This window comes from Balaenoptera ricei, chromosome 3 (genome assembly GCF_028023285.1).
Source record: "Balaenoptera ricei isolate mBalRic1 chromosome 3, mBalRic1.hap2, whole genome shotgun sequence".
Taxonomy (NCBI): Eukaryota; Metazoa; Chordata; class Mammalia; order Artiodactyla; family Balaenopteridae; genus Balaenoptera; species Balaenoptera ricei.
Genome location: NC_082641.1, coordinates 89,492,018 through 89,518,496, shown reverse-complemented (window position 1 = coordinate 89,518,496; position 26,479 = coordinate 89,492,018). Strand labels below are relative to the sequence as shown.

General features: G+C 34.7%; 1 protein-coding gene across 7 annotated transcripts in view; it reads right to left on the bottom strand.

Moving 5' to 3' along the window:
- FER (FER tyrosine kinase) overlaps positions 1-26,479 on the bottom strand; it is a 462,877-nt gene that overhangs the window by 223,807 nt on the left and 212,591 nt on the right. For 6 of the 7 annotated variants that reach the window (XM_059916864.1, XM_059916866.1, XM_059916862.1 and 3 more), the window contains 2 exons: positions 21,459-21,551; positions 3,704-3,907 (listed from right to left, as the gene is read on the bottom strand). In XM_059916864.1, coding sequence (XP_059772847.1) covers positions 3,704-3,907; positions 21,459-21,551 — 297 coding nt within the window. The remainder of the gene's footprint in view (positions 1-3,703; positions 3,908-21,458; positions 21,552-26,479) is intronic. The other variant, XM_059916867.1, reaches the window with a different exon arrangement.

Genomic DNA, 26,479 nt, shown 5'->3' with positions numbered 1-26,479 from the left:
TTAGTCTTTCTTAAGATCCACAGTATGAATTTAAAAGGTAGTTCAAAGAGCCTAGAGATTGTGGCAAAAAACACTAAGTAAACCTGTCTGGTACATTCAGAGACTACATCCATCACTTTAAAGTGAAACTCAGCACATGATAGACATCCAATAGATATCTGTTGAATGAACTGATGATACAATACACTGAGCTACCCAATTTCACATAGTAGCTACTCACAGCCTCCACTTCTGTGCTATTTTTGTTTTATTGGCCCGTATCCCTGGACTCTATAGAATACTTGCTCAATTAGTATTTTTTGATTGAAATGAATGAAGAAATAAAAAAGGATGATATGCCATTAGGTAGAGGATGTTCCCCCAGGTTTTATTTTAAAATATTTACTATGTTGTGATTTTTCAATTCATCACCAGATGTTAATTCAAATGTTTGGCTCAATTATCCTTAAATCTGCATCTTTAATGTTTCTCTGTTCATGAATTCTACTAATGTCTCACCTACCAGGTCTTAAGCTCACCGAGCAGTAGGCCATACATTTTCAGTTTCACCTCCCTACACTGCATAACATGATACTCTGCCAAAATGTGTTTTTAGCACATATGTGTCAGATAAATAAAATTAGAGAAATATGAATTGGTATTTTCCTATTAATAATAGCACAAAAAGCTTTTTTCTGAAGTACTTTGTTTCATCACTTCTTTTTGTTTACTTATACAAAAGCAAGGATTTGATTATATACTAACCTATCAAATGAAACAATGCTATTTGAATCTCTATGAAAATCTGTCAATATTTATGACAAAAGATAAACAGTTTTAGGTACAAACTCTAACTGTGGCTTTACATCAAGCACCATAAACAGGTTAGTAACTATGGAATAAGTCAGTAAATAACACTAGAATTACACTGAGATTCAGATACTTAGCTATGCTTAATATATCTGGCTTTATGAAATTAATGTAATTAGTGTCCAATAAAAAGTACAGTTTTCCTTGCTTGAACTAGCTAAAACAACAGATATTCTCTGCTAGAGTAGTAAAAAATGTAAAAATCTAAAGTATCTGCATCCATCTTGATCAGTCATAATGTTCACAGCATGCAGAGTTTCACACCATGTTAAAAAAATAACTGTGATATGCATACAAAAATAAAGCTTCAAAATAACTGCCAAACTAGACTCTAGTTGACAGAGATAATGTTGCTAAAAATAACGTTATTTGTGATCAATGAATACCTCAAACTTAAATATATAAATTCTAAAACAATATTTTCATTACTATTTAAATTTCACAAATAAATCTCAATAGGAACCAAAAAGAAAATTTTTAACTTTTCCAATTACACTTATATTTCGTATAAAGTACATTTGTATGTTTTTCTAAATAAAGTGTTCAAACAATGGTAAAAATGCCTAATGATCTGCATAGCACTTCACACATTACAAAGAATATATTCACTGTTTGACTCTCACAATCAGTATATCAGCTATTACCCCCAATTACTTCCCAAACCAGAGCTTGTAAAGTACAGATCTGGGCCTGAAACTCAAGTTTTCATTGATTACTATTTGACTTTTTTTCCACAGAATCCTATATTTCTTTATGTCTTCCTCACTTAGGACACCTGACCCCACATTTATGTACAGCTTTTATAATCTACTAATGGATTATAAATTCATTGATTGGAATATAATAGGCAATCATTAAATATCTGGTAATGACTTCCCCCATTTATAAACCCCTTCCAGACAACAGGTGTATGAGGAAGGAAATGGGATAATTTTAGATCAAGCAAGATTCACCTGCACAAGAAGAAAAAGAATTAAAATTTCCCCAGTCAATTTCACCTTAAAACTCTTATTTTTTAACTGATTGAAGAACTCAACATTATACAATGAGGGCAAATTAAATAAAATTAGGCATTGGAAAACCTGAGGCATTTACAGAAATACAAGTACTCTCTTCTTTAAGAGAGATCTTTGCAAAATTTCAATGACAGAGGAAGCTGAATAAAATCTTTAAATGTGAACTTGTAACAAATATCTTATTTTTAGAATATATTATGCTGTTCACTTTAGTTACTTAAAACAAAATGGCAATATTAAAGACAAGTGATAATTTGCAAGTGGACCCTTTCCATTTTGTTTCTAAAAATACTAAGTTAAATTCCTACAGTTACATTTTAAACTACAAGAGGTAATAAGGGAAATATTTCAGTCTTATTTAATGTATGACATATTTCAAAGAGTAACTTTTAGAGCTTAGAAAATAGAAGGAAACATTCATATAAGTTGTAGTTTATAGTTTGTCTACCATCTTTCCTTCTACAATTCTCATACAATTTTATAAATATTGCCAACATGGTCACTGGGTGTAATAAGGAAGGTTATCTACATCCATAATTTAAAGGCACATACAAATTTAAAGAAAGTAAGGGATGACATATTATTAGAAACAGTAGGTTGGATGTAGAGTAGGCAAATATAATTATCAAGTTGAGGTCTGAATACTATGCAAAATTAACAAGTAGTATGAAAATTATAATATATACTTTAATATACTTATTTTAACCCATCTGAACAGCATTTATTTTCATTTAAATATAATCCCTAGATGTGATTATACTAAATGCAACTTTTAAATGGTTACTTTTATGGTATGTGAATTTCACCTCAGAATTATATCTGTATAGTATATAGATAATATAATATGCAATATATATTATCACTAGATGAACTTATATATATGTGAACTATATATGAACTTGAACATATATGTTCCTAAAACCCTCTGAAGTTCATCTAATGATAATGGTCCAATCTTCTTGTACGGTACTTAGCATCACTCTAGTGCCTGGACATAAACTGAAATCCTACAGACAGCCAGCTTGAAAATGCATGCCATTTGATATGATGGGGTAAAAAATGACAAATACAGGCATCAATTCCTTCCTATGCCAAAAATATTAAAAATTTCTCAGTGGGTAAAGTTAAACAAAATTTTGAGATCACTCTTCATCTGTTGAGTGCTTAATAAAGAATGTAACAAATAAGTTTACAATACTTAAACTTCAATAAATAAATCAGTATTAGAACAAGCAATATGCCCAGATCATTTTAAAAGTTTTTCTTCGATTTCTATTTATTGTTCATTAATGCCAACAAATAATAGCTTATACATAAGTGGAAAAAAACCCTTAATCCTCAAAGAATCATAAAAACAATTCAACTATCACTGTCCCATTCATTAAGGTATTTCATTATTACTATTTAATAAAATATTTCTTAAAAATCTCTCATGGTAACATTTTTGAGCAATTTCAAGGGCTGGTTTCAAGAGCATAAAATTCATAATTAAGTTTCTCTAAAAAAAAATTATGATAATCACATTATTTCTTTTTATTTTTAATACAAAGGATCTTTAATGTTCAAAGTTAACTTAAAACATTAAATATTTATGCATTTAAATTTAATGTAAATTGTAACAACTATTCTTAACTTTATATTTTAAAATATGTATTTCCTTAAAAATGTTAACATTTTAGTGAATTTTGGAGCACTCTACTTACGGAATTCAGAAAAAAGAAAAGTTAAGTGCTAAAGTTAGTGTTACAGGCATTTATCACAAATTATTCATCATTTATTACAATTATACCTCAATTAACTATATCAAAATATACATATAAACTAAATTGGAAACGTACATCAACAAATTGTATGATAAAGTGTCTCCTTTGTCCATCAGAAAATACAGAAAGGACATATTCACCAGGTTTCCCATGACTCTCTCGCACCAAGAAGTCTCCTTGTTGTTTTAACAGATCTTGCGCTTCTATTCTGGGAATTGCACCATGGTACCAATCCTGTTCTGCCAGAGGCTTCTCAATTATGGGGATCGTATCACAGAACTTGAGCAAATATTGAAAAAAAACTAAATTAGAGAAAATAGCAATTTTTTTCTGGTAAAGCTAACAGCAATTATAAATACTTCTTACCTATGTTCTTCCCTTTAATTAACCAATTAAAAGTTATATGATGAATCTGAAATTTTCATAATTTTTAAAGAAAATACGTCCTAGAGCACTGGTGCTGAAGCTTAGTACAAATACATATCCTTAAATACTTGAAGGTTATTTGTTTTTTCTATCTATCATACATAGGTACACAAAACATCAACATTTAGAGTTGGCACTTATAGTCTTATTCACCATGTCATAAGATAAATCCCTATATTTAAAATTTTTCAATCAGAGAATTATGATGAAAAGAGAGTATGATCAGAGAAATTTATCATAAAATAACTTCATTTTAAAAGTTGAGTTATATCTTTTTATGGAATTAACTCTTAATCACATGGGCTGTGGACTGTCCCCATCATGAGTCCCAGGAGTGCTAAGTCGTCATTTGATGGTGCTCTGTTGCTGTGCCTCCTCATTCTTATCCTTATTTCCCTGACTTCCTTAACCATTACCTCTGCCACATGGCTGGTCCTGATCCTGTACAGCAATGGCAGACAAAGCCTTAGGTGAAATAGCTTCATTGAAACCACCAATGTTCAATTACAAACATATGGCAAAAACAAGGGAGGAATATAAGTCATGAGCACAGCAGGAAAGCAAATTATCTGTTATTTTAGGAGGCCAAGTGCTAATAACAAATAGAGATAACTAAGAGCTGGTTATGTTTCATTGAAATGTTTCTAATTAATAATAGATGAAATCACACATTTTCTGGTTGCAAGTAAAAAGTTTTTTGTTTGCTTATATTTATTACCCACAGAAACTAAATTGCCCCAGGCGATAAGAGTACTTTATGGGTAAGGTATAATCATATGCACTAACCCTTAAGGTTCTCAAAATATAATATGCACAATGCCTCATGAGAAAGTAATTCATAAATCGGAAAAATCAGAATTAACAATAAATGAAAGACAAATATTCACATATCAATCAGGTTTTTCAGGTTGATATTATGAACTCTACATAGGGATAAAATACAGTACCTTTCTGGTAAATGAGAACTAGTTTTGAAGAGAGCCTGCATTGTTTTGTATCACACGAAGAGGCTTAAAACTTACTGGTCAAAGTTCCATTTTATATTATCCAAAACCCATCCGACTGATTTAAAAAAAGAACGTTGAGAAGTCCCAATCAGACTTTTTCAGAGTCCACAGTTTGATTTCTACTTCTACCACTATGATATTCTTTAATTCTTTAATTGCATACATGATGTGACTATACATGGAAATCGTTTATAAGCTAAATAAGCCTTTTTCTTTTAGTACTAATTATGATAAATACTATATTTCAAAGAAATTTTAAATTGTGCTCCCAAAAATGGGTTTAAAAAGTAAATTATATAAAGAACTAGCCACAACTATGAGATTAAAAAAGTATTATTTTTAAAAACAAATGCATAACCCACACAAAATTAACTTTTTGTGTATACTGATACTAATAGTTTATAATTCTTAAAGTAGGTGGTCAAAATGATTAAATATTTCTTCTCCAAAATTTTGTCACAGTGCATTTCAATACAGAAAATACTAAAATTTTTACTGTTATACGAATATTTCCAAGTCTCACCAATGGCAAAGTGTTTCATTGCTTTTTTCCAGAGGGGAAAAAAAAATCAATAAAATAAGAAATTCAATGTCACCTCTTGGCAAAAAACTTTTTTATTATTATCTCTCAAAAAAGGTCTACATAATAGAAAAGCATCACAAACAAGAATATCATATGCTTGATTTCTTGTCCTATTCAACCTATCCTCCCAAATTTTGGTTTATTTAGAATTGTGAGAATGAAGAGCCTGGAGAATTCGTTAAGTCAGAAGGGCATTTGAAATACAAAAGGTGAGCTAACACTGAGAAATTCATTTAAGGATTTGAAGGTGAGGAATACATCTGGGGAAAAAAAACCATCTATGTTTGTTTCTTTGTTTAAAAAAGAGGAGTAAATAGGAAGGAACTTATATTGCTATTTCATAGGGATTACACGTCAGTCCTCTGGGTTTATTAGTTTCTTTTGGGTAGGAAGGGAAACTTATAGAAATCTTCTGTTTCCGGCTCCTAGACAATACTGTAACGAAATGTAGGCTGAACTCACTATGAGTGTGTGTGTGTGTGTGTGTACATGTGTGACAGGCATACACAGGGAAAGGTTGTACTTATCCCCTGCCTGGTTCTATCAGGTCTTTCAGGGACTTCCCTGGAAACATTGGAAGGAACGTTTTAATTAATATGATTTCAATTAAATTCCAATACAATTTTGCAAACTTGATAGTGATAGAATGCAGGATGTACCAGCAACAAAATCCCAGCATCCCAAAAGCCTTCATAATTACATCAAAAATGAAATGAAGCTTTTTACTTCAAATATCACAGCTTTCTAAGCCTAAGTGGGAAAAGATTTTTCCTTGTCATTAAGTTATCTAAAATTTTTGCCAAAGATATGGGGAAGGGGAAGTCTCCTTTTTAAAATGTATAGTAATCCAATACAGTTAACAAGTTGTACTTAATAAGACAAGCTTTTCTGATTGACTAGGCTAGCTGTTTAGTTAGTTATTTTCCCTGGGCCTTATTCTTAAAGAATATTCCAGCAAAAACATACTGAGCTTAGTGAAATAAAAAGATTGGTTTAAATGAAGATGCAATGAGGAGTCGGCACAAGAAAATGAAAATATTTTTTGCTTGACTTAAGAATAAGAGGCTATTTTTTTTTCTTAGCCTAGTTCAGGCTAATTCCCAAGAATTCAATGAAGATTTGTATGCTTTTATCTCAAACATTTGAGCACAAGATGAGATCCTTTTTGAGAGGCAGAGACAAAAGTGTTTAAAAACAAAAATCAAAGTCTGGATCTTACTCAAATTAAGTACCCAAATAAGAAACCATTAAAAAAAAAAACACTAAAATATAACAGCATGGAAAATATACAAGTAAACCTCTCAATGAGCTTCAACAAGCTAAATAAAACTTCAACACTAACATAAAAGTTTTTATGAATTTTTAATAACCATAAAAGTGAATTTAATTCTTTAATATCTTATATAAATTTAGTTATTAATTTAATAATCTTAGTAATGAATTATTTCAGATCTAGTATAATAATATACTATGGTGACTACAAGTAACTCACAGGATTTTAAACATTTCTCAAAAATTCCATAATGACCCCTTTAACTTTAAAGCTATATATCACTGGGAAATTTTACGGGGAGATTAAGAATCAAATGTCATATAAGCAGAAGTAGGAGAAGCACCAAACACTTGCAAAGGGTGGGAAATATTGGCCTATTGAAAAGGAATCTGCCTGATGGTACTAAAAGCTACTTTCACTGAAAGGGCAATGTAACCATAGGTAGAAAAAATGTATTTTATACCAATTAGAGTTTGATAGTTGAACAAATGCATAACATAAAATGAAAACATGAATAATAATGCTCTTCCTGCCACTTTTTTTCAAATTTCTAACCAGTTATGTTCTGAATGCATTGAATGAGTTAATTATTAAAATAATGAAAAACAAAGACTATTTGGGATATTTGATCTTCATGATTGTTTGCCTTCAGGCTAGACAAACAGGATGTAAAACAATGGTTCCATCATTAACAGGCACTAAGGCCTATCTGTAAATTGACGAATTCTATTTTTTTTTAGCAATAAAGTAGAACTGATCATTGTTTTCATACACTGATAGCTTAGTTATTTTTGTTATAAATATACTTTACCTAATGTTCACCTTCCACTATGAAACTAGCAACAAAATTCTTATGTGCAAATTTCTTAATTAAAATTTTTTGTACTTTTTGAAAATTTGAGTTTGTTCAGTCTTTAGCTAATAATATAACTATGGTCTATCATGATGACTAGGCAGAATTATATGCTGAACAAATTCACATTCGTATACAATTTTCCCCAAAACTTTAAAAAGATACACACCTAGGCCAAACTCAAATATTACCTTACTTCCACTGCTTTCTATTTCCCTGATTGCCTATTTTTTTTAAATAACATCTTTATTGGAGTAGAATTGCTTTACAATGGTGTGTTAGTTTCTGCTTTATAACAAAGTGAATCAGCTATACATATACATATATCCCCATATCTCCTCGCTCTTGCGAATCCCTCACACCCTCCCTATCCCACCCCTCTAGGTGGTCACAAAGCACAGAGCTGATCTCCCTGTGCTATGCGGCTGCTCCCCACTAGCTATCTATTTTACATTTGGTAGTATATATAAGTCCATGACAGTCGCTCACTTTGTCCCAGCTTACCCTTCCCCCTCCCCAGTCCTCAAGGCCATTCTTTACGTCTGCATCTTTATTCCTGTCCTCCCCCTAGGTTCTTCAGAACCATTTTTTTCTTTTAGAAAAAGATATATGTGTTAACATACGGTATTTGTTTTTCTCTTTCTGACTTACTTCACTCTGTATGACAGACTCTAGGTCCATCCACCTCACTACAAATAACTCAATTTCGTTTCTTTTTATGGCTGAGTAATATTCCATTGTATATATGTGCCACATCTTCTTTATCCATTCATCCGATGATGGATATTTAGGTTGCTTCCATGTCCTGGCTATTGTAAATAGAGCTGAAATGAACATTTTGGTACATGACTCTTTTCGAATTATGGTTTTCTCAGGGTACATGCCCAGTAGTGGGATTGCTGGGTCAGATGGTAGTTCTATTTTTAGTATTTTAAGGAACCTCCATACTGTTCTGCATAGTGGCTGTATCAATTTACATTCCCACCAACAGTGCAAGAGGGTTCCCTTTTCTCCACATCCTTTCCAGCATTTATTGTTTGTACATTTTTTGATGATGGCCATTCTGACTGGTGTGAGGTGATACCTCATTGTAGTTTTGATTTGCATTTCTCTAATGATTAAAGATATTGAGCATTTTTTCATGTGTTTGTTGGCAATCTGTATATCTTCTTTGGAGAAATGTCTATTTAGGTCTCCTGCCCATTTTTGGATTGGGTTGTTTGTTTTTTTGATATTGAACTGCATGAGCTGCTTGTAAATTTTGGAGATTAATCCTTGGTCTGTTGCTTCGTTTGCAAATATTTTCTGCCATTCTAAGGGTTGTCTTTTTCATCTTGTTTATGGTTTCCTTTGCTGTGCAAAACCTTTTAAGTTTCATTAGGTCTCATTTGTTTATTTTTGGTTTTATTTCCATTTCTATAGGAGGTGGGTCAAATAGGATCTTGCTGTGATTTATGTCATAGAGTGTTCTGCCTACGTTTTCCTCTAAGAGTTTGATAGTGTCTGGCCTTACATTTAGGTCTTTAATCCATTTTGAGTTTATTTTTGTGTATGGTGTCAGGGAGTGTTCTAATTTCATTCTTTTACATGTAGCTGTCCAGTTTTCCCAGCACCATTTATTGAAGAGGCTGTCTTTTCTCCATTGTATATTCTTGCTGCCTTTATCAAAGATAAGGTGACCATATGTGCATGGGTTTATATCTGGGCTTACTGTCCTGTTCCATTGATCTATATTTCTGTTTTTGTGTCAGTACCATACTGTCTTGATTACTGTAGCTTTGTAATATAGTCTGAAGTCAGGGAGCCTGATTCCTCCAGCTCCATTTTTCTTTCTCAAGATTTCTTTGGCTATTCAGAGTCTTTTGTGTTTCCATACAAATAGGGCAATTTTTTGTTCTAGTTCTGTGAAAAATGCCATTGGTACTTTGATAGGGATTGCATTGAATCTGCAGATTGCTTTGGGTAGTATAGTCATTTTCACAATGTTTATTCTTCCAATCCAAGAACATGGTATATCTCTCCATCTGTTTGTATCATCTTTAATTTCTTTCATCAGTGTCTAACAGTTTTCTGCATACAGGTCTTTTGTCTCCTTAGGTAGGTTTATTCCTAGGTATTTTATTCTTTTTGTTGCAGTGGTACATGGGGATGTTTCCTTAATTTCTCTTTCAGATTTTTCATCATTAGTGTATAGGAATGCAAGAGATTTCTGTGCATTAATTTGGTATCCTGCTACTTTACCATACTCACTGATTAGCTCTAGTAGTTTTCTGATTGCATCTTTAGGATTCTCTATGTATAGTATCATGTCATCAGCAAACAGTGATAGCTTTACTTCTTCTTTTCTGATTTGGATTCCTTTTATTTCTTTTTCTTCTCTGATTGCTGTGGCTAAAACGTCCAAAACTATGTTGAATAATATTGGTGAGATTGGGCAACCTTGTCTTGTTCCTGATATTAGTGGCAATGGTTTCAGTTTTTCACCATTGAGAACGATGTTGGCTGTTGGGTTTGTCATATATGGCCTTTATTATGTTGAAGTAAGTTCCCTCTATGCCTACTTTCTGGAGGGTTTTTATCATAAATGGCTGTTGAATTTTGTCGAAAGCTTTCTCTGCATCTATTGAGATGATCATATGGTTTTTCTCCTTCAATTTGTTAATATGGTGTATCACATTGATTGATTTGCGTATATTGAAGACTCCTTGCATTCCTGGGATAAACCCCACTTGATCATGGTGTATGATCCTTTTACTGTGCTGTTGGATTCTGTTTGCTAGTATTTTGTTGAGGATTTTTGCATCTATGTTCATCAGTGATATTGGCCTGTAATTTTCTTTGTTTGTGACACCTTTGCCTGGTTTTGGTATCAGGGTGATGGTGACCTCATAGAATGAGTTTGGGAGTGTTCCTCCCTCTGCTATATTTTGGAAGTTTGAGAAGGATAGGTGTTAGCTCTTCTCTAAATATTTGATAGAATTTGCCTGTGAAGCCATCTGGTCCTGGGCTTTTGTTTATTAGAAGATTTTTAAGCACAGTCTCAATTTCAGTGCTTGTGATTGGTTTGTTCATATTTTCTATTTCTTCCTGGTTCTGTCTCAGAAGGCTGTGTTTTTCTAAAAATGTGTCCATTTCTTCCAGGTTGTACATTTTATTGGCATATAGTTGCTTGTAGTAATCTCTCATGATCCTTTGTATTTCTGCAGTGTCAGTTGTTACTTCTTCGTTTTCATTTCTAATTCTACTGATTTGAGTCTTCTCCCTTTTTTTCTTCATGAGTCTGGCTAATGGTTTATCAATTTTGTTTATCTTCTCAAACGACCAGCTTTTAGTTTTATGGATTTTTGCTATTGTTTCCTTCATTTCCTGTTCATTTATTTCTGATCTGATCTTTATGATTTCCTTCCTTCTGCTAACTTTGGGGTTTTTTTGTTCTTCTTTCTCTAATTGCTTTAGGTGTAAGGTTAGGTTGTTTATTTGAGATGTTTCATGTTTCTTGTTTCTTGAGGTAGGACTGTATTGCTATTAACTTCCCTCTTAGAACTGCTTTTGCTGTATCCCATAGGTTTTGGGTCGTCATGTTTTCATTGTCAATTGTTTTTGGGAATTTTTTCATTTCCTCTTTGATTTCTTCAGTGATCTCTTGGTTATTAAGTAGTATATTGTTTAGCCTCCATGTGTTTGTATTTTTTACAGATATTTTTCCTGTAATCAATATGTAGTCTCATAGCATTGTGGTCAGAAAAGATACTTGATATGATTTCAATTTTCTCAAATTTACCAAGGCTTGATTTGTGACCCAAGATATGATCTATCCTGGAGAAAGTTCCATGAGCACTTGAGAAGAAAGTGTATTCTGTTGTTTTTGGATGGAATGTCCTATAAATATCAATTAAGATCATCTTGTTTAATGTGTCATTTAAAGCTTGTATTTCCTCATTTTTTTTCATTTTAGATGATCTGTCCATTGGTGAAAGTGGGGTGTTTAAGTCCTCTACTATGATTGTGTTACTGTTGACTTCCCCTTTTATGGCTGTTAGCATTTGCCTTATGTATTGAGGTGCTCCTATGTTGGCTGCATAAATATTTACAATTGTTATATCTTCTTCTTGGATCGATCCCTTGATCATTATGTAGTGTACTTCTTTGTCTCTTGTAATAGTCTTTATTTTAAAATCTATTTTGTCTGATATGAGAATCGCTACTCCAGCTTTCTTTTGATTTCCTTTTGCATGGAATATCTTCTTCCAGCCCCTCACTTTCAGTCTGTATGTGTCCCTAGGTCTGAAGTGGATCTCCTGTAGACAGCATATATACAGGTCTTGTTTTTGTATCCATTCAGCCAGTCTATGCCTTTTGGTTGGAGCATTTAATCCATTTACATTTAAGGTAATTATTGATATGTATGTTCCTATTACTATTTTCTTAATTGTTTTGGGTTTGTTATTGTAGGTCTTTTCCTTCTCTTGTGTTTCCTGCCTAGAGAAGTTCCTTTAGCATTTGTTGTAAAGCTGGTTTGGTGGTGCTGAATTCTCTTACCTTTTGCTTGTCTGTAAAGGTTTTAATTTCTCTGTCCGATCTGAATGAGATCCTTGCTGGGTAGAGTAATCTTGGTTGTAGGTTCTTCCCTTTCATCACTTTAAATATGTCCTGCCACTCCCTTCTGGCTTGCAGAGTTTCTGCTGAAAGATCAGCTGTTAACCTTATGGGGATTCCCTTGTATGTTATTTGTTGCTTTTCCCTTGCTGCTTTTAAACTTTTTCTTTGTATTTAATTTTTGATAGTTTGATTAATATGTGTCTTGGCATGTTTCTACTTGGATTTATCCTGTATGGGACTCTCTGTGCTTCCTGGACTTGATTAACTATTTCCTTTCCCATATCAGGGAAGTTTTCAACTATAATCTCTTCAAATATTTTTTCAGTCCCTTTCTTTTTCTCTTCTTTTTCTGGGACCCCCATAATTCAAATGTTGTTGTGTTAAATGTTGTCCCAGAGGTCTCTGAGACTGTCCTCAATTCTTTTCATTCTTTTCTCTTTATTCTGCTCTGCAGTAGTTATTTCCACTATTTTATCTTCCAGGTCACTTAACCGTTCTTCTACCTCAGTTATTCTGCTATTGATCCCTTCTAGAGAATTTTTAATTTCACTTATTGTGTTGTTCATCATTGTTTGCTCTTTAGTTCTTATAGGTCCTTGTTGAACGTTTCTTGTATTTTCTCCATTCTATTTCCAAGATTCTGGATCATCTTTACTGTCATTACTCTGAATTCTTTTTCAGGTAGACTGCCTATTTCCTCTTCATTTGTTTGGTTTGGTGGGTTTTTACCTTCCTCCTTCATCTGTTGTGTGTTTCTCTGTCTTCTCATTTTGCTTAACTTACTGTGTTTGGGGTCTCCTTTTTGCAGGCTGTAGGTTCATAGTTCCTGTTCTTTTTGCTGTCAGCCCCCAGTAGCTAAGGTTGGTTCAGTGGGTTGTGTAGGCTTCCTTGTGGAGGGGACTAGTGCCTGTGTTCTGGTGGATGAGGCTGGATCTTGTCTTTCTGGTGGGCAGGTCCGCATCCGGTGGTGTATTTTTGGGGTGTCTGTGACCTTACTATGATTTTAAGCAGCCTCTCTGCTAATGGGTGGGGTTGTGCTCCTGTCTTGCTAGTTGTTTGGTATAGGGTGTCCAGCACTGTAGCCTGCTGATCATTGAGTGGAGCTGGGTCTTAGCATTGAGATGGAGATCTCTGGGAGAGCTTTCGCCATTTGATATTATGTGGAGCCAGGAGGTCTCTAGTGGACCAATGTCCTGAACTCGGCTCGCCCACCTCAGAGGCACAGGCCTGACACCTGGCCAGAGCACCAAGATCCTGTCAGTCACACGGCTCAGAAGAAAAGGGAGAAAAAAAGAAAGGAAGAAAGAATAAAATAAAATATAGTTATTAAAATAAAAAATATTAAAAATAAAAAAAATTAAAAGTAATTCAAAAAAGAAGAAAAACAAAAAACGGACAGACAGAACCCTAGGACAAATGGTAAAAGCAAAGCTATAGAGACAACATCACACACAGAAGCGTACACATACACACTCACAAAAAGAGAAAAAGGAAAAATATATATATATCGTTGCTCCCAAAGTCCACCGCCTCAAATTTGGGATGATTCATTGTCTATTCAGGTATTCCACAGATGCAGGGTTCATCAAGTTGATTGTGGAGATTTATTCCGCTGCTCCTGAGGCTGCTGGGAGAGATTCCCCTTTCTCTTCTTTGTTCGCACAGCTCCTGGGGTTCAGCTTTGGATTTGGCCTCGCCTCTGCATGTAGGTCGCCTAAGGGCGTCTGTTTTTCGCTCAGACAGGACGGGGTTAAAGAAACAGCTGATTCGGGGGCTCTGGCTCACTCAGGCCGGGGGGAGGGAGGGGTACAGCGTGCGGGGCGAGCCTGCGGTGGCAGAGGCTGGCATGATGTTGCACCAGTCTGAGGCGCGCCACGCGTTCTCCTGGGGAAGTTGTCCCTGGATCATGAGACCCTGGCAGTGGCGTGCTGCACAACCTCCCAAGAGGGGAGGTGTGGATAGTAACCTGTGCTCGCACAGGCTTCTTGGTGGCTGCAGCAGCAGCCTTAGCGTCTCATGCCCGTCTCTGGGGTCCACGCTGATAGCCGCGGCTTGCGCCTGTCTCCGGAGCTCGTTTATGCTGTGCTCTGAATCCCCTTTCCTGGAGCACCCAGAAACAATGGTCTCTTGCCTCTTAGGCAGTTCCAGACTATTTCCCGGACTCCCTCCCGGCTAGCTGTGGCGCACTAGCCCCCTTCAGGCTGTGTTCACGCAGCCACCCCCCATCATCTCCCTGGGATCTGACCTCTGAAGCCCGAGCGTCAGCTCCCAGTCCCTGCCCGCTCTGGCAGGTGAGCAGACAAGCCTCTCAGGCTGGTGAGTGGTGGTCGGCTCGGATCCTCTGTGCGGGAATCTCTCCACTTTGCCCTCCGCACCCCTGTTGCTGCGCTCTCCTCCATGGCTCCGAAGCTTCCCCCCTCTGACACCTGCAGTCTCCGTCCGTGAAGGGGCTTCCTAGTGTGTGGAAACCTCTCCTCCTTCACAGCTCCCTCCCACTGGTGCAGGTCCCGTCCCTATTCTTTTGTCTTTGTTTCTTCTTTTTTCTTTTGCCCTACCCAGGTACGTAGGGTGTTTCTTGCCTTTTGGGACATCTGAGGTCTTCTGCCAGCATTCAGTAGGTGTTCTGTAGGAGTTGTTCCACACGTAGATGTATTTCTGATGTATTTGTGGGGAGGAAGGTGATCTCCACGTCTTACTCTTCCACCATCTTGAAGGTCTCCGCCCGCTCCCGATTGCCTTTTTATGCACCTTCTTGGATCTCTAACAAGAGACCCTATCTCTAGCAAAATATATTTTCTTAAAAGTCATTCATTTTTGGTCTCACACTTCTGCTTCCTCCACTACCTTCTGATTTCCCCTCACTTTACTCTTTTTTTCGCCTGCTTCTTTAGTTCCCTTACTCATCTTCTCTTTATTTGTAATTATTCTTTTTTCTTCTTTATCATTTTTATCCATTTACTTTTTCCAATTGTGCTTGTGACTCTCATTTATTCTCCCTCATCCCATCATATCACTGCAATTTCTTCTACAGCTTTATTTTTTCAGTATCAAATATCCTTACCTTAAGTTCATGCAATATTACATATAAAATGTGCCACAGTATCAACAATAACATTTTAGTCCATTAACTGTAGTCAGTGACAATGTTATACTACACATCTCAACTAAAACTATTACCAGATCATTCTAATGAGTCAGTATGAAATCATAGCTCAGTAAATTTAAACATTTATCATCAAGTTGGGATTGCTTATATAGAATATAGCATTGTTCTGACATGATCTGGGTTGTTTTAAGCATTTGAGCAAACACATAAAAGATGAGATTTACTCTCTATATAATGAAATTATAGAAAATAAATCCTGATAAGCTCTTCTTGAAAATTATGTATGATAATACTAGTGATTCAAAACTTGCAACTCTGAGAATAATATTTAGTTTTCCTAAACATGGCTAACTATATTGGAGAATTCAATGTATTTATGTCAGTGATATGATGTAAGAAATTTAATTTTTATTTTCCCTTGTTTCTCATTTTTCTCCATCTGAGTGTCTGGGCTAAATAAATAAATAAATAAATACTAAGACCTTCAGAATAAAGGAAGACAACCAAGGTTTAAAATACATAATATTTAAGCTGAACTTAATAACACGCCTTGTCAGAGGAAGTACAAGGTTGTTCTGCTAGACACGAAGGAAAACACTAAAAAATATAAGCAGTTTATTATGTTATGAATGAAAATAACTATACTGCCCTATGCCAATGGTGGAAGCCAAGCGTTACAATACCAGCTTGATAACTGATATACAACATAAACACAGCTAAATGATAGTTTGCTAATTTTCTAAATAGAATAAGCAAATCTTATTTACTACATTATTATATATAATGGGTGCACATCTTTATTTTTCAGTATTTTTATTTTCTAAATTCAAATGTAAAGTAATTCAAAAATTGAAATAATCTATATGTCAACAGAATCCAGAAAAATATTAATTTTAAAGAGACAGAAGAATAATTTAATAATTCTTCTGACATCTAAAGAACAATTATCTGGACCAAAATGTGCTTTATTCTGGTTTTAAAGAACATTTTTCAAAGAGTGCTATTGTTATAAGGGTGTTCTGTACTCCACAGATCAGTGAACAACTAGCACTCACAAGGGGCTGTAAGATGGAACAAACTGTTGCTCAGCCACTTATAACAAAAATTCTGCAGTAAAGCAATGGCTCTGGAGAAAGGGCAGTATTCTTGACATGACTAGAACAGATCTCATCAAATATATTGTGGTTTGAAAGATTTTCAATGGAAATGGACCCTCATGATTGCCAGTAGGCTTTCAGATTATACAATGAATCCTGTCTAACACCTCTGTCCTTGACTTCAGAAACAGTCTAGGAGAAACAGTCCTCAATGCAAATTTATAACCTCCTGAGGCATGGAAAGATGCTGGATGTGGAGCAGACCTCAGTACCTGGAGGTACCATGGATAGGTTATTTAACTCTTTTAGTACAGTGGGAAAAAAAAGAAAACATGCTTGGGGCTGATCATAACAGTAAATATTAAACATCTACCATCAGATACTGTATTTGGTTAAAGCCAAATTCATCTAAAGCTAATTATCTAACATTCTTCCTTCTAGCAACACTGTTGATCAAAGTGTTCCATTAGACTGTCTTCACAGATAGCTCTACATTTTAGTCACACTGTAAAAAATGGTAAAATAAGTAGCTATGACAAGTTCAATGAGAATATTATCATGATTAATTCATTTCCCTATGTATAATGCAATTAACTGTTTTATTTTATCTAAAATTATGCTCTATAGTTCCAATTTTTATATGTTTATTTGAGTAAAGAAACAGTGATTTCATAGTTGCTGCTTTTTTAAGATTTTAAATTAAACATGCTTCCACACAGAAAAAAAATGAATTTGGATGTCTACCTCACACCATACACAGCTATTAACTTGTAATGGATCAAAGACTTACATGTAAAAGCTAAAACTATAAAACTGTAGAAGGAAACACAGGTGAAAATTGGCATGACCTTGCATTAGTCAATGGTTTTTTAGATACAACACCAAAAGCATGTGAAATGAAAGAAAATTAGATAAATTGGACTTTGTCAAAATTTAAAACTTTTGTGTGTCAAAGAACATTACCAAGAAAGTGAAAAGACAATTCACAAAATGAGAAAAATTTTTTTCAAATTATATATTTGATAAGGGGCTTGTATCCTGAATATATAAAGAACTCATAACTCAACAATGAAAAAAACCCACCAATTAAAACGTGTGCAAAGGATATGAATAGTCACATCTCTGAAGAACATACGCAAGTGACCAATAATCACATTAAAAGATGCTCAACATCATTAGTCATCAGGAAAATGCAAATAAAACTACAATGAGATACCACTTCATATTTACTAGGATGCCTACAATTTTTAAAAAAGGAAAAAATAACAAGTGTTGAGACTGTAGAGAAATTGGAAGACTCATGCATTATATACATTGCTGGTGGGAATGCAAAATGTTGCAACCACTGTGGAAAACAGTTTGGCAGTTCCTCAAAAACTTAAACGTAGAATTACCACACGACCCAGCAATTCCTTGGTATATAACTGAAAGAACTGAACATACATTCACTTAAAAACTTGCATGTGAATGTTCATTGCAGCATTATTCATAATAGCCAAAGGTGGAACAACCCAAATGTCCATCAGCTGATGAATGGATAAACAATATATGATAAATCCATACAAGGGAACATTATTCAGTCATAAAAAGGAATGAAGTACTGATACATGCTACAACATGGATGAACCTTGAAAACATTACACTAAGTTGAAAGAAACTAGACAAAAAAGGTCACATATTGTGTGACTCTTTTTATGTGAAATGTCCAGAATAGGCAAATCCATAGGGATCAAAAATAGATGAGTGATTACCAGAAAATTGAAAAGGGGGGGAATTAAGACTAATTGCTAACAGAAATGCAGCTGCTTATTGCGGAGATTGAAAGGTTCAGGAATTCTATAGTGGTGATGGTTGCACAACATAATGAATATACTAAAACCACTGTGTGTACACTTTGAAATGCTGATTTTTGTGTTGCGTGAAGTATATCACAATAAAATAATTTAAATAGGCGTAAGTCTGCCATTTTGCAGGGTTTTTAAAAAATGTTTTTTATGAAGAAAAAAATCATTTATAGCAATTAAAAATTTTCCTTCCTCTATGTTACCTTTACCAAACTAGAATACTCCAAAAAATACTAAATTATGTCAGAAAAAAATTTTAAATTACAATTAAGGAGCCTCTAAATTTTATCCATCTTAGATTATCATACTTAATACTTGAAACCTTCACATTCGCAGTAAGACTTAAAACCTCAGTTACCTCTGTAGTCGAGGGGAAAATCTTCAAATAAATAGGATATCTAACACCTTACAGAAATAGTTCTGTACCTTTATTCATAGTGTACCACAGCGTCATAAACTACAGACTATCTCAATCTTTTTAGTTCATGAGATTTCTGAATAAATCAGGCAATATCAAAGGGCACTTAACTGATGGAGATAATGATTGCCATAATCATGAAGATAAAAATGTGATCAACTGGGGGAGGAAGTGACTGTTCCCTAGAATTCTCAGTTACAGAGGAAACATATTCTTAAATGAAATGGGCATTTCATAGCTTCAAGATGTTGATAAATTTATTAAAAATGTATATCTGAATGAGGCACATGTTTTGTGGGAAAGGCACTTCATTTCAGGTAAAAGCAGTTTGTAAACACCAAATTTTAACCTATATCAATCACTGTCAATTTAGTAATTTTACTGAAGAATAAAGTAATTTTATTCTTCAGTAAAATTACTTAAGAATTTTATTAAGTAAAATTACTTATAATAATTTTACTTTTAAGTTGAGAAAACAATATGTAAATACTTTCAGATATTTAAAAAGTTACGGTTTATACCAATTAATTATGAAGATTGTACATACTATACCTGACACACTTTTAGGAGTGCCAACCCTGTACAACTTCATCTTAATGAACAAATAGGGTTTTTTTAATTTTAGATGTAAATCAGCGTGTCTTGAAAGAAAAAATCTCTCTCGTCCTCGGATCAACCCTGATTTATCAAAACAGGCTCTGCCTAGAGCCAAAAGCTGAACTTTCCATAACAATGAACTTCAAAGTAATGTAGGCAGCATGAAGTCTCAGAGCCACTGCGCACTCCTAGGCACCTGTCTTGAGGGCACAAGGTTCTCAGGCAGCCCAAGTTGTAGGGAAAAAAACAAACATGGGAAATTGTACCCCATTCCCACAATCATAGAATTCTTATTTTTCTGTCACTAGCTAAACTTTTTAAGCTCTAAATTCCACTCTCCTACATTTCCATCTAAGAATAAAACTAAAGGAAACCTTGAGTTTATAATGAGCCTTGGCTCTCAAGTATTTCAGACATTTTACTCAAGTCAAGCTTGATCTTTAACAGCACACAGGAAGAAAAAATGGTGGGGGACACCTTTCACAAATCAGCTATTAGGTGCTGGCACAAAGACCTCTGACCTAAGTGAAATAAAGGTGAGTTAATGACAACTTAATTATGCCCTGTGTTTCACTGACTCATTTTAATGTTAAATAATTTTATAAACGGTTCACTGAGGTGTTTGAACATTTCTTTTCAAGAACTACATTTGTTTTTCTTTTTTAAAAAACTGTTTTTAAATATTTCCTTTTAAGAACTGTTTTTCTTTTTTCTTCTAATAAAAGTTATCAAAAGACTCTCTTCATAGAGTCTCTGAAACTTCTTATAAACTCTTAATCAAGTCTCCTATACTTTATTTTGACTGTCAGATCATAATAAACCAAGTCCTATGAACTTCTATTTATCTGTAAAGTTGTAAATTTAAGAAAACAAAAGTAGGAGATAAGATTTGAAAGAGACTTACTCTATCATGTAGCCCTTGCCCATAATTATTTTTATTTTCACTTGCTATTTAATGCCACATGAGATGGTCTGCATTAGTTCTACTCCCATAGAACACTTCAGCATATTGGAAGTGACAGTGGCAGCATCAAAGGTTAAAATCTATCTCTTTTATACAAAAATATAATTTTCTGCTTTTTTGTTAATTAAAATACTTGACGCTTTGCCGCAATTGTACATAAAAGATTGTTGCCTGAGTGGAATAAATATGGGAACATGTGTTTTATATTAAAAAGGAATTAGAGCAAATAAATCCAAAATGTGAATGGACATTTAACTAATCTAAGGTTAGGAAACACTTTTTTTTTCTAAATAAGAGGAGGTCACATTGTCTTAGCTGAACTTTTAAAGAATAAGAAATGATATTAAGATATTATTCTGTAGAAACTTCACAAGATGGGGGGAAAAGCATGTAATTAATTTGTACTGAATATTGTTTTAACCATCATTCAATAAAATATTATTATAAGGCTCTACTGTGAATGAGGCATGGCTAGAATAAAAAGTTTGATAATTTAGTTTTATAGGTCATGAAGGAAGAAAAATACTTTGTAATTTTATATATAAATGAGATAAGAATATATTTTATCTTGCTTGCCTATAGCTGCTATTACTAGGGGTAATTAATATTCTATGCATTACTGTGATGTGCCTAGCCCAAATTTCAAACGGACTTCAATTATCTAATTGAAATGTTCTCAAAGGTATGAACACACATATAAACTGATACATTTTAAAAATACATATACAATAATCCCTATTATAAAAACATGTTTCACTGTAAAAGAAATTTGTTTATATTTTTCTTCTAATAAAGCCCCAAAGTACATAAAATACTCCCTGTAACTACTTATATGTAGTACAGAAAATCTACAATACAAGTTTCTTTCTTTCCTGCCTACATCACTGTTACTAGGGGTTTTAATATACACATATATACACAGACTCATATGCCCACAAAAAGTTAAATTGTGTACTTACCTTTCCATTCATAAATACAAGTTTACATATTATATTCATTGGTATATCAGAAAGAAGGTAGACAATGACTATTTTCAGTAGCACACAGAGTTCATCCTACTTACTGTTGAAGAGCCCAGTGCAGACTTTGGAGACCTAATGATTCCAGCAATTGAATGACGAATAGACTCAAATTTGGATAGCCTCTCCTTTCTTTCCTGGAGAGATTAAGAAAGAAGCCTTCAGCAGTAGTAAACTATCTAGTATATACACAGTTATGCTAGGTATTTAGGTATTTATCCACAGCTTATGTCCATCCACTCTGTCTTCCAAGTAAATAAAATGTAAGCTTCCTAACATTAAGAATTAAAAATAACCAAACGCATATGAACTCTATAGCATTTTATTTTCCTGGTCCCTCAATAAATGTCATGATTTGGGGAAAAATAAGAAAGAAACAGAAATTCATGAGATGACAGAAAACAAGAAATGCTAAGGAAACACACAGAAAACCAAATACTAGCGCTCAGAGGAAAAAAAAAAGACACAAACTAGAAGGAACCAGTCTAACAGAAAATTTCAGATGGTACTGTAGTTGTGACATATTCTTCATAAATTTAATTACAAAACAACTGCTGTATATGCCTTACTCCCCACTCTTCCATTCTCCACATCTTGGCTATACCTTTTTAACAGTTTTCGCCTTCCCAAATGTTTTTATTTCAGAAGATTTCTCAAGCACTAGAAATAGATTTTTAAAAAATCCCAAACACCCCAGCTCTTCCAAATGACAGTCTATTTAGATGCCATGGTAAATTACAAATGAACAACTTTAACCAAAAAGCACAGAACAGTTCTCAAAGCAAGGCTCTTAAAGGAGGCACTAAGGTAGAAACAATAAGGTTCTTGATGTCAGAAGGGAAAAAGAGTTTAAGTCTGGGCAAATCACTTAACTATTCTGGCTCTTAAGTTTCCATATCAGTAAACAGGAGGACACTGGACTAGATAAAAATCTTCATCTCAAAAAATTCGTGACCATTGTTCAACTCCCCAATCATGTGCATTGCATTGATCATTGATGAAACTTTCACAGAAGAGCTCCACTGCATCAGGCTGGCAACCAGAGTTACTCCCCTTAGGACAATTAGTTATATCCTGCCTGAGGGTGCCCTCAGAACTTGTTCCCCAATGGAAGGATGAACTAAGGAGAGTGAAAGGTAACAATGGAACACTTTTTTGTTAATAATAGCTTGTTGAAGCAATAATCATATATTATTTCTTACAGACTTCCGTAAATAAACTCAACCTAATAACATTCTTAGAAGGAACAATGAAAGTGATTATTTGGCCCTGTAGGAACAGTCAGAGACTTATTCAAGCCAGTAGGCAATAAGATTCAAGAAAAAGATAACATTCATGCTCAAACTCCAGGCTGAGTGCCAAATATCTTTGGGACTACTTATGCAAAGCAGCCATGAAATTTGGAGGGATTTTGTGAGAGGTAACTACAGGGAAATTATAACGCTAGAGAAGATTGTCTCCTGAAAAAAATTCTAAACTGTTGATAACTCTATAACATAAATGAAATACTTCAAATATCAATATGTCCTTCATAAAAGGAATGCATTTATAAATAAACAAATAACTTAGTCTTTTGCAGATATTGATTTGCTGGAGAGAATGAAGGATACACAGTTTCTATTCCCATCCCATCACGGTATACAATTTAAGTATAAAACAGTTTCTAAAGGATTTATTTTAGCAATTGGGTTCTGACTGAAGAGAAATCATTTTAGAAGTATTCACTGACTAGTAACCTAGTTTGTCATGCTGTCTTTTTTTCTTTGATGCTTGCATATTAAGAACATTTATGAAAAGAAAGCCCCCTTGCTAAGTCAAGCATTTTCATATTTTGAAATAATGAAATTGGAAACTAAATGTGCAAAAGGAACATTTGAATGATTAAGATTTTGTCTTAAAATAACAATGCTAAGGAAATTTATAGTATAACAGAATGGAGTTCAACGAAACCTAGGTTGTAAAGCTTTCTATCATTCTTCCTGCTTTCTTGACTCTGTAACTTCTTAAATGATTTCTCCAGGGACATAAATCCCAAGCCCCAGGCTATAATCAGCTCCCTCCCTGTTCAATACCGAAGTATAATTCATGTTCCATGGAGATTTTCTCAAATGTATGAGCAAAAACGTATTATAATTCTTTTAATAAAGTATCCAGTAGTGCAAGATGTACACCAACCAGTTTCCTTTTCAGCACCTCACTGACTCAACAATTTAAGTACTGATAGATTTTGCTCAGTGAGCAACTGTGCATTTCAGTTTTTTTTAAAACTTACAGTACTATGAGTTAAATTATCAAGACATCTTAACTGAAATTCTGCTTTTAAAACAATTAAGGGACATAATAATAGGGCAGTACATTTATCTTCTTTGCTTAAACTAATAAATTATAAAACAAAGAATACATTATGGGGGCTTCCCTGGTGGCGCAGTGGTTGAGAATCTGCCTGCCAATGCAGGGGACACGGGTTCGAGCCCTGGTCTGGGAAGATCCCACATGCCGCGGAGCAACTAGGCCCGTGAGCCACAACTACGGAGCCTGCGCGTCTGGAGCTTGTGCTCCGCAACAAGAGAGGCCGCGACAGTGAGAGGCCCGCGCACCGTGATGAAGAGTGGCCCCCGCTCGCCGCAACTAGAGAAAGCCCTCGCACAGAAACGAAGACCCAACACAGCCATAAATAAATAAACAAACAAACAAACAAAAAGATTTAAAAAAAAAAGAATACATTATGATGAGAATGAAAGTATTTCATTAGAGGTCCCTATGTCTAGTAATCAAGGCACTTTACCAGTTTCAGCCATACCCTCACGAAGCTCATTATTCTATTTAACAAATTATTCATTATTCATCATTATTATTCATTATTCCCAAGCTCGTTATTCTACTTAATACACTATTTTGAACAGATCAAAATAATCCCTTTGCCATTACCTGTGTATGCTGAACATGTCTTTCTCACAGCAGCTTCCTTATCTCTCCTCCCTCTTCCCTCTCTGCCTCCCATTTTCCCTTCTTTTCTCCTCCCTCTCTTCCTTACCATAATGAATGCTTATAATATTAGCTATTATTATTATTATTTGGGTTTTACTAATATTGACAAGGACATTTGGGCTGCTTCCATCTTTTGGCTATTGTGAATAGGGCTGCTATAAACACTCATACACATGTACTTGGGTATCTGTTTTCAACTCTTTCAGGGATTTATCTGGGAGTGGAATTGCTGGGTCATATTGTAATTCTATGTTTACCTTTTTGAGGAACAGCCAAACTGTTCTTTCACAGTGGCTGACCCATTTTACATTCCCACCAGCAACGGATGTGGCTTCTAACTTCTCCACATCCTCACCAACACTTATTATTTCTGTTTTTCTGATTATCATCATCCCAGTGGTTGTAAAGTGCTGCTTGCATTTATTTTTTTTATGGATATTTTCACAGGATATAGAATTAAAAGTCGATGGCTTTGTTTTTTCTTCCAGCACTTTGTCTTCTGGTCTCCATTGCTTCTGGTAGGAAGTCAGCTAAAATTCATGTCATTATTCCCCTATACATAATGTTTCTTTTTTCTCTCACTGCTTTTATAATCAACTAGGAAATAAGTACATGTTATTTTTTTTCTTTTAATTATCCTGCTTGGGATCTGTTAAATTTCCTGGACTTGTGGGTTGAAAATGTTGGAAAACACTTAACCATGTCTCTTCAAATATGTTTCTACTCCCACCTCCCTCTCTCCTTTCTTCCTTAGATTCTAATTACATGTATGTTAGCCCTTTTGATATTACCCCATGATCTCAAACACTCTATTACCTATTTTTCTCTTTTTGCTTCATTGTGAATACTTTGTCAACCTGTCTTCAAAGCTCACTATAATTTTCCTCTCTGTGTCCAGTCTACTGACAAGTCCATCTAATGAATTGCTCAGCACTGATATTATATTTTTCATTCTAGAATTTCTATTTTTTGTAGCATCCACATTGCTGCTGAACTTCTCCATCTTTTCATATACATTGTCTATCTTTTCTATTAGATCCCTTAGTATTTTTGTAAAAGCTACATTAAAGACATTGTCTGATAATTCCAATACCTGGGCCATATCTGAGTCTGCTTATTTTCTTAGCTGTGGGTCACATTTCTTACTTTTTAGTGGGCCATATAATCTTTGATTGTGTGCCAGATGGTTTGTATAAAAAAAACAGTAGAATCTGAATTCAATAATATTTACCTCAAGAAAGAGGCACACATACTCCTTTTTTCTGTCAGGCTGCTAGAATTGGGGCTGTAGTTAATAAGTTGGGCCTGGCCTCTGTTGCTGCTCTGGTTTGAATTAGTTCACCACCAGCTTCAAATATTTTGGGCTAGATCAAGAGTTTTTCTTCAGCTAGGAATGGAATCTGAGCCCTGGCAAGATTCCAGCACCCTCTTTTTTGGGGGGGAGTGTGGGATAGGGGGGCACTAGGGAGTTCTCTTTACTCTCCAGGCTCACCCACTACTTTATATATCTAAGATAACTTTCTACCCTCCTTCCTAGCCTTTGGAAAGCCATTGCCCTGTACTCTGTGAAGACCCAGAATTCCCTGAAGAGAATCAACTTGGGAGGGATTTCGTATTTTCCTCTGTTGGTGAAAATCCAGAGTGCTCAGTCCTCCTGTCCAAAAGCCTCAAACACCACCCACACCCCCAACAACAGTGTACCACCTTTTTGGTGTGGGGAGAACTTCATTTGGAGTATCTTTCTCAAGTCTCCTTCTCTGATTCTCTGCTCCACTTGTGGAAGACCCTTGAGTAAATGCTGGTGAGTGGACGCTGCCTCACTGTGGGGAGGGCTCCTCCAGATTCTAATCTGCCACACCAGCCTACACACTGTTCTTACAAGTTTGTTAAAAACTTGTTGAGTTGACTTCTCCTTATTCCCTTTGATGGAAGTTTCCTCCTATCACTCAGTTCCACCAAGGATGGAAGTAGTCACAGGTTTTTTGTTTGTTTGTTTTTGGGTTTTGTTTTCGTTTCCTATGAAAGGCTTGCCACTTTCTGGACTTTGGTTCATTTAGGTTTCTTTCTGTCCTCAGAT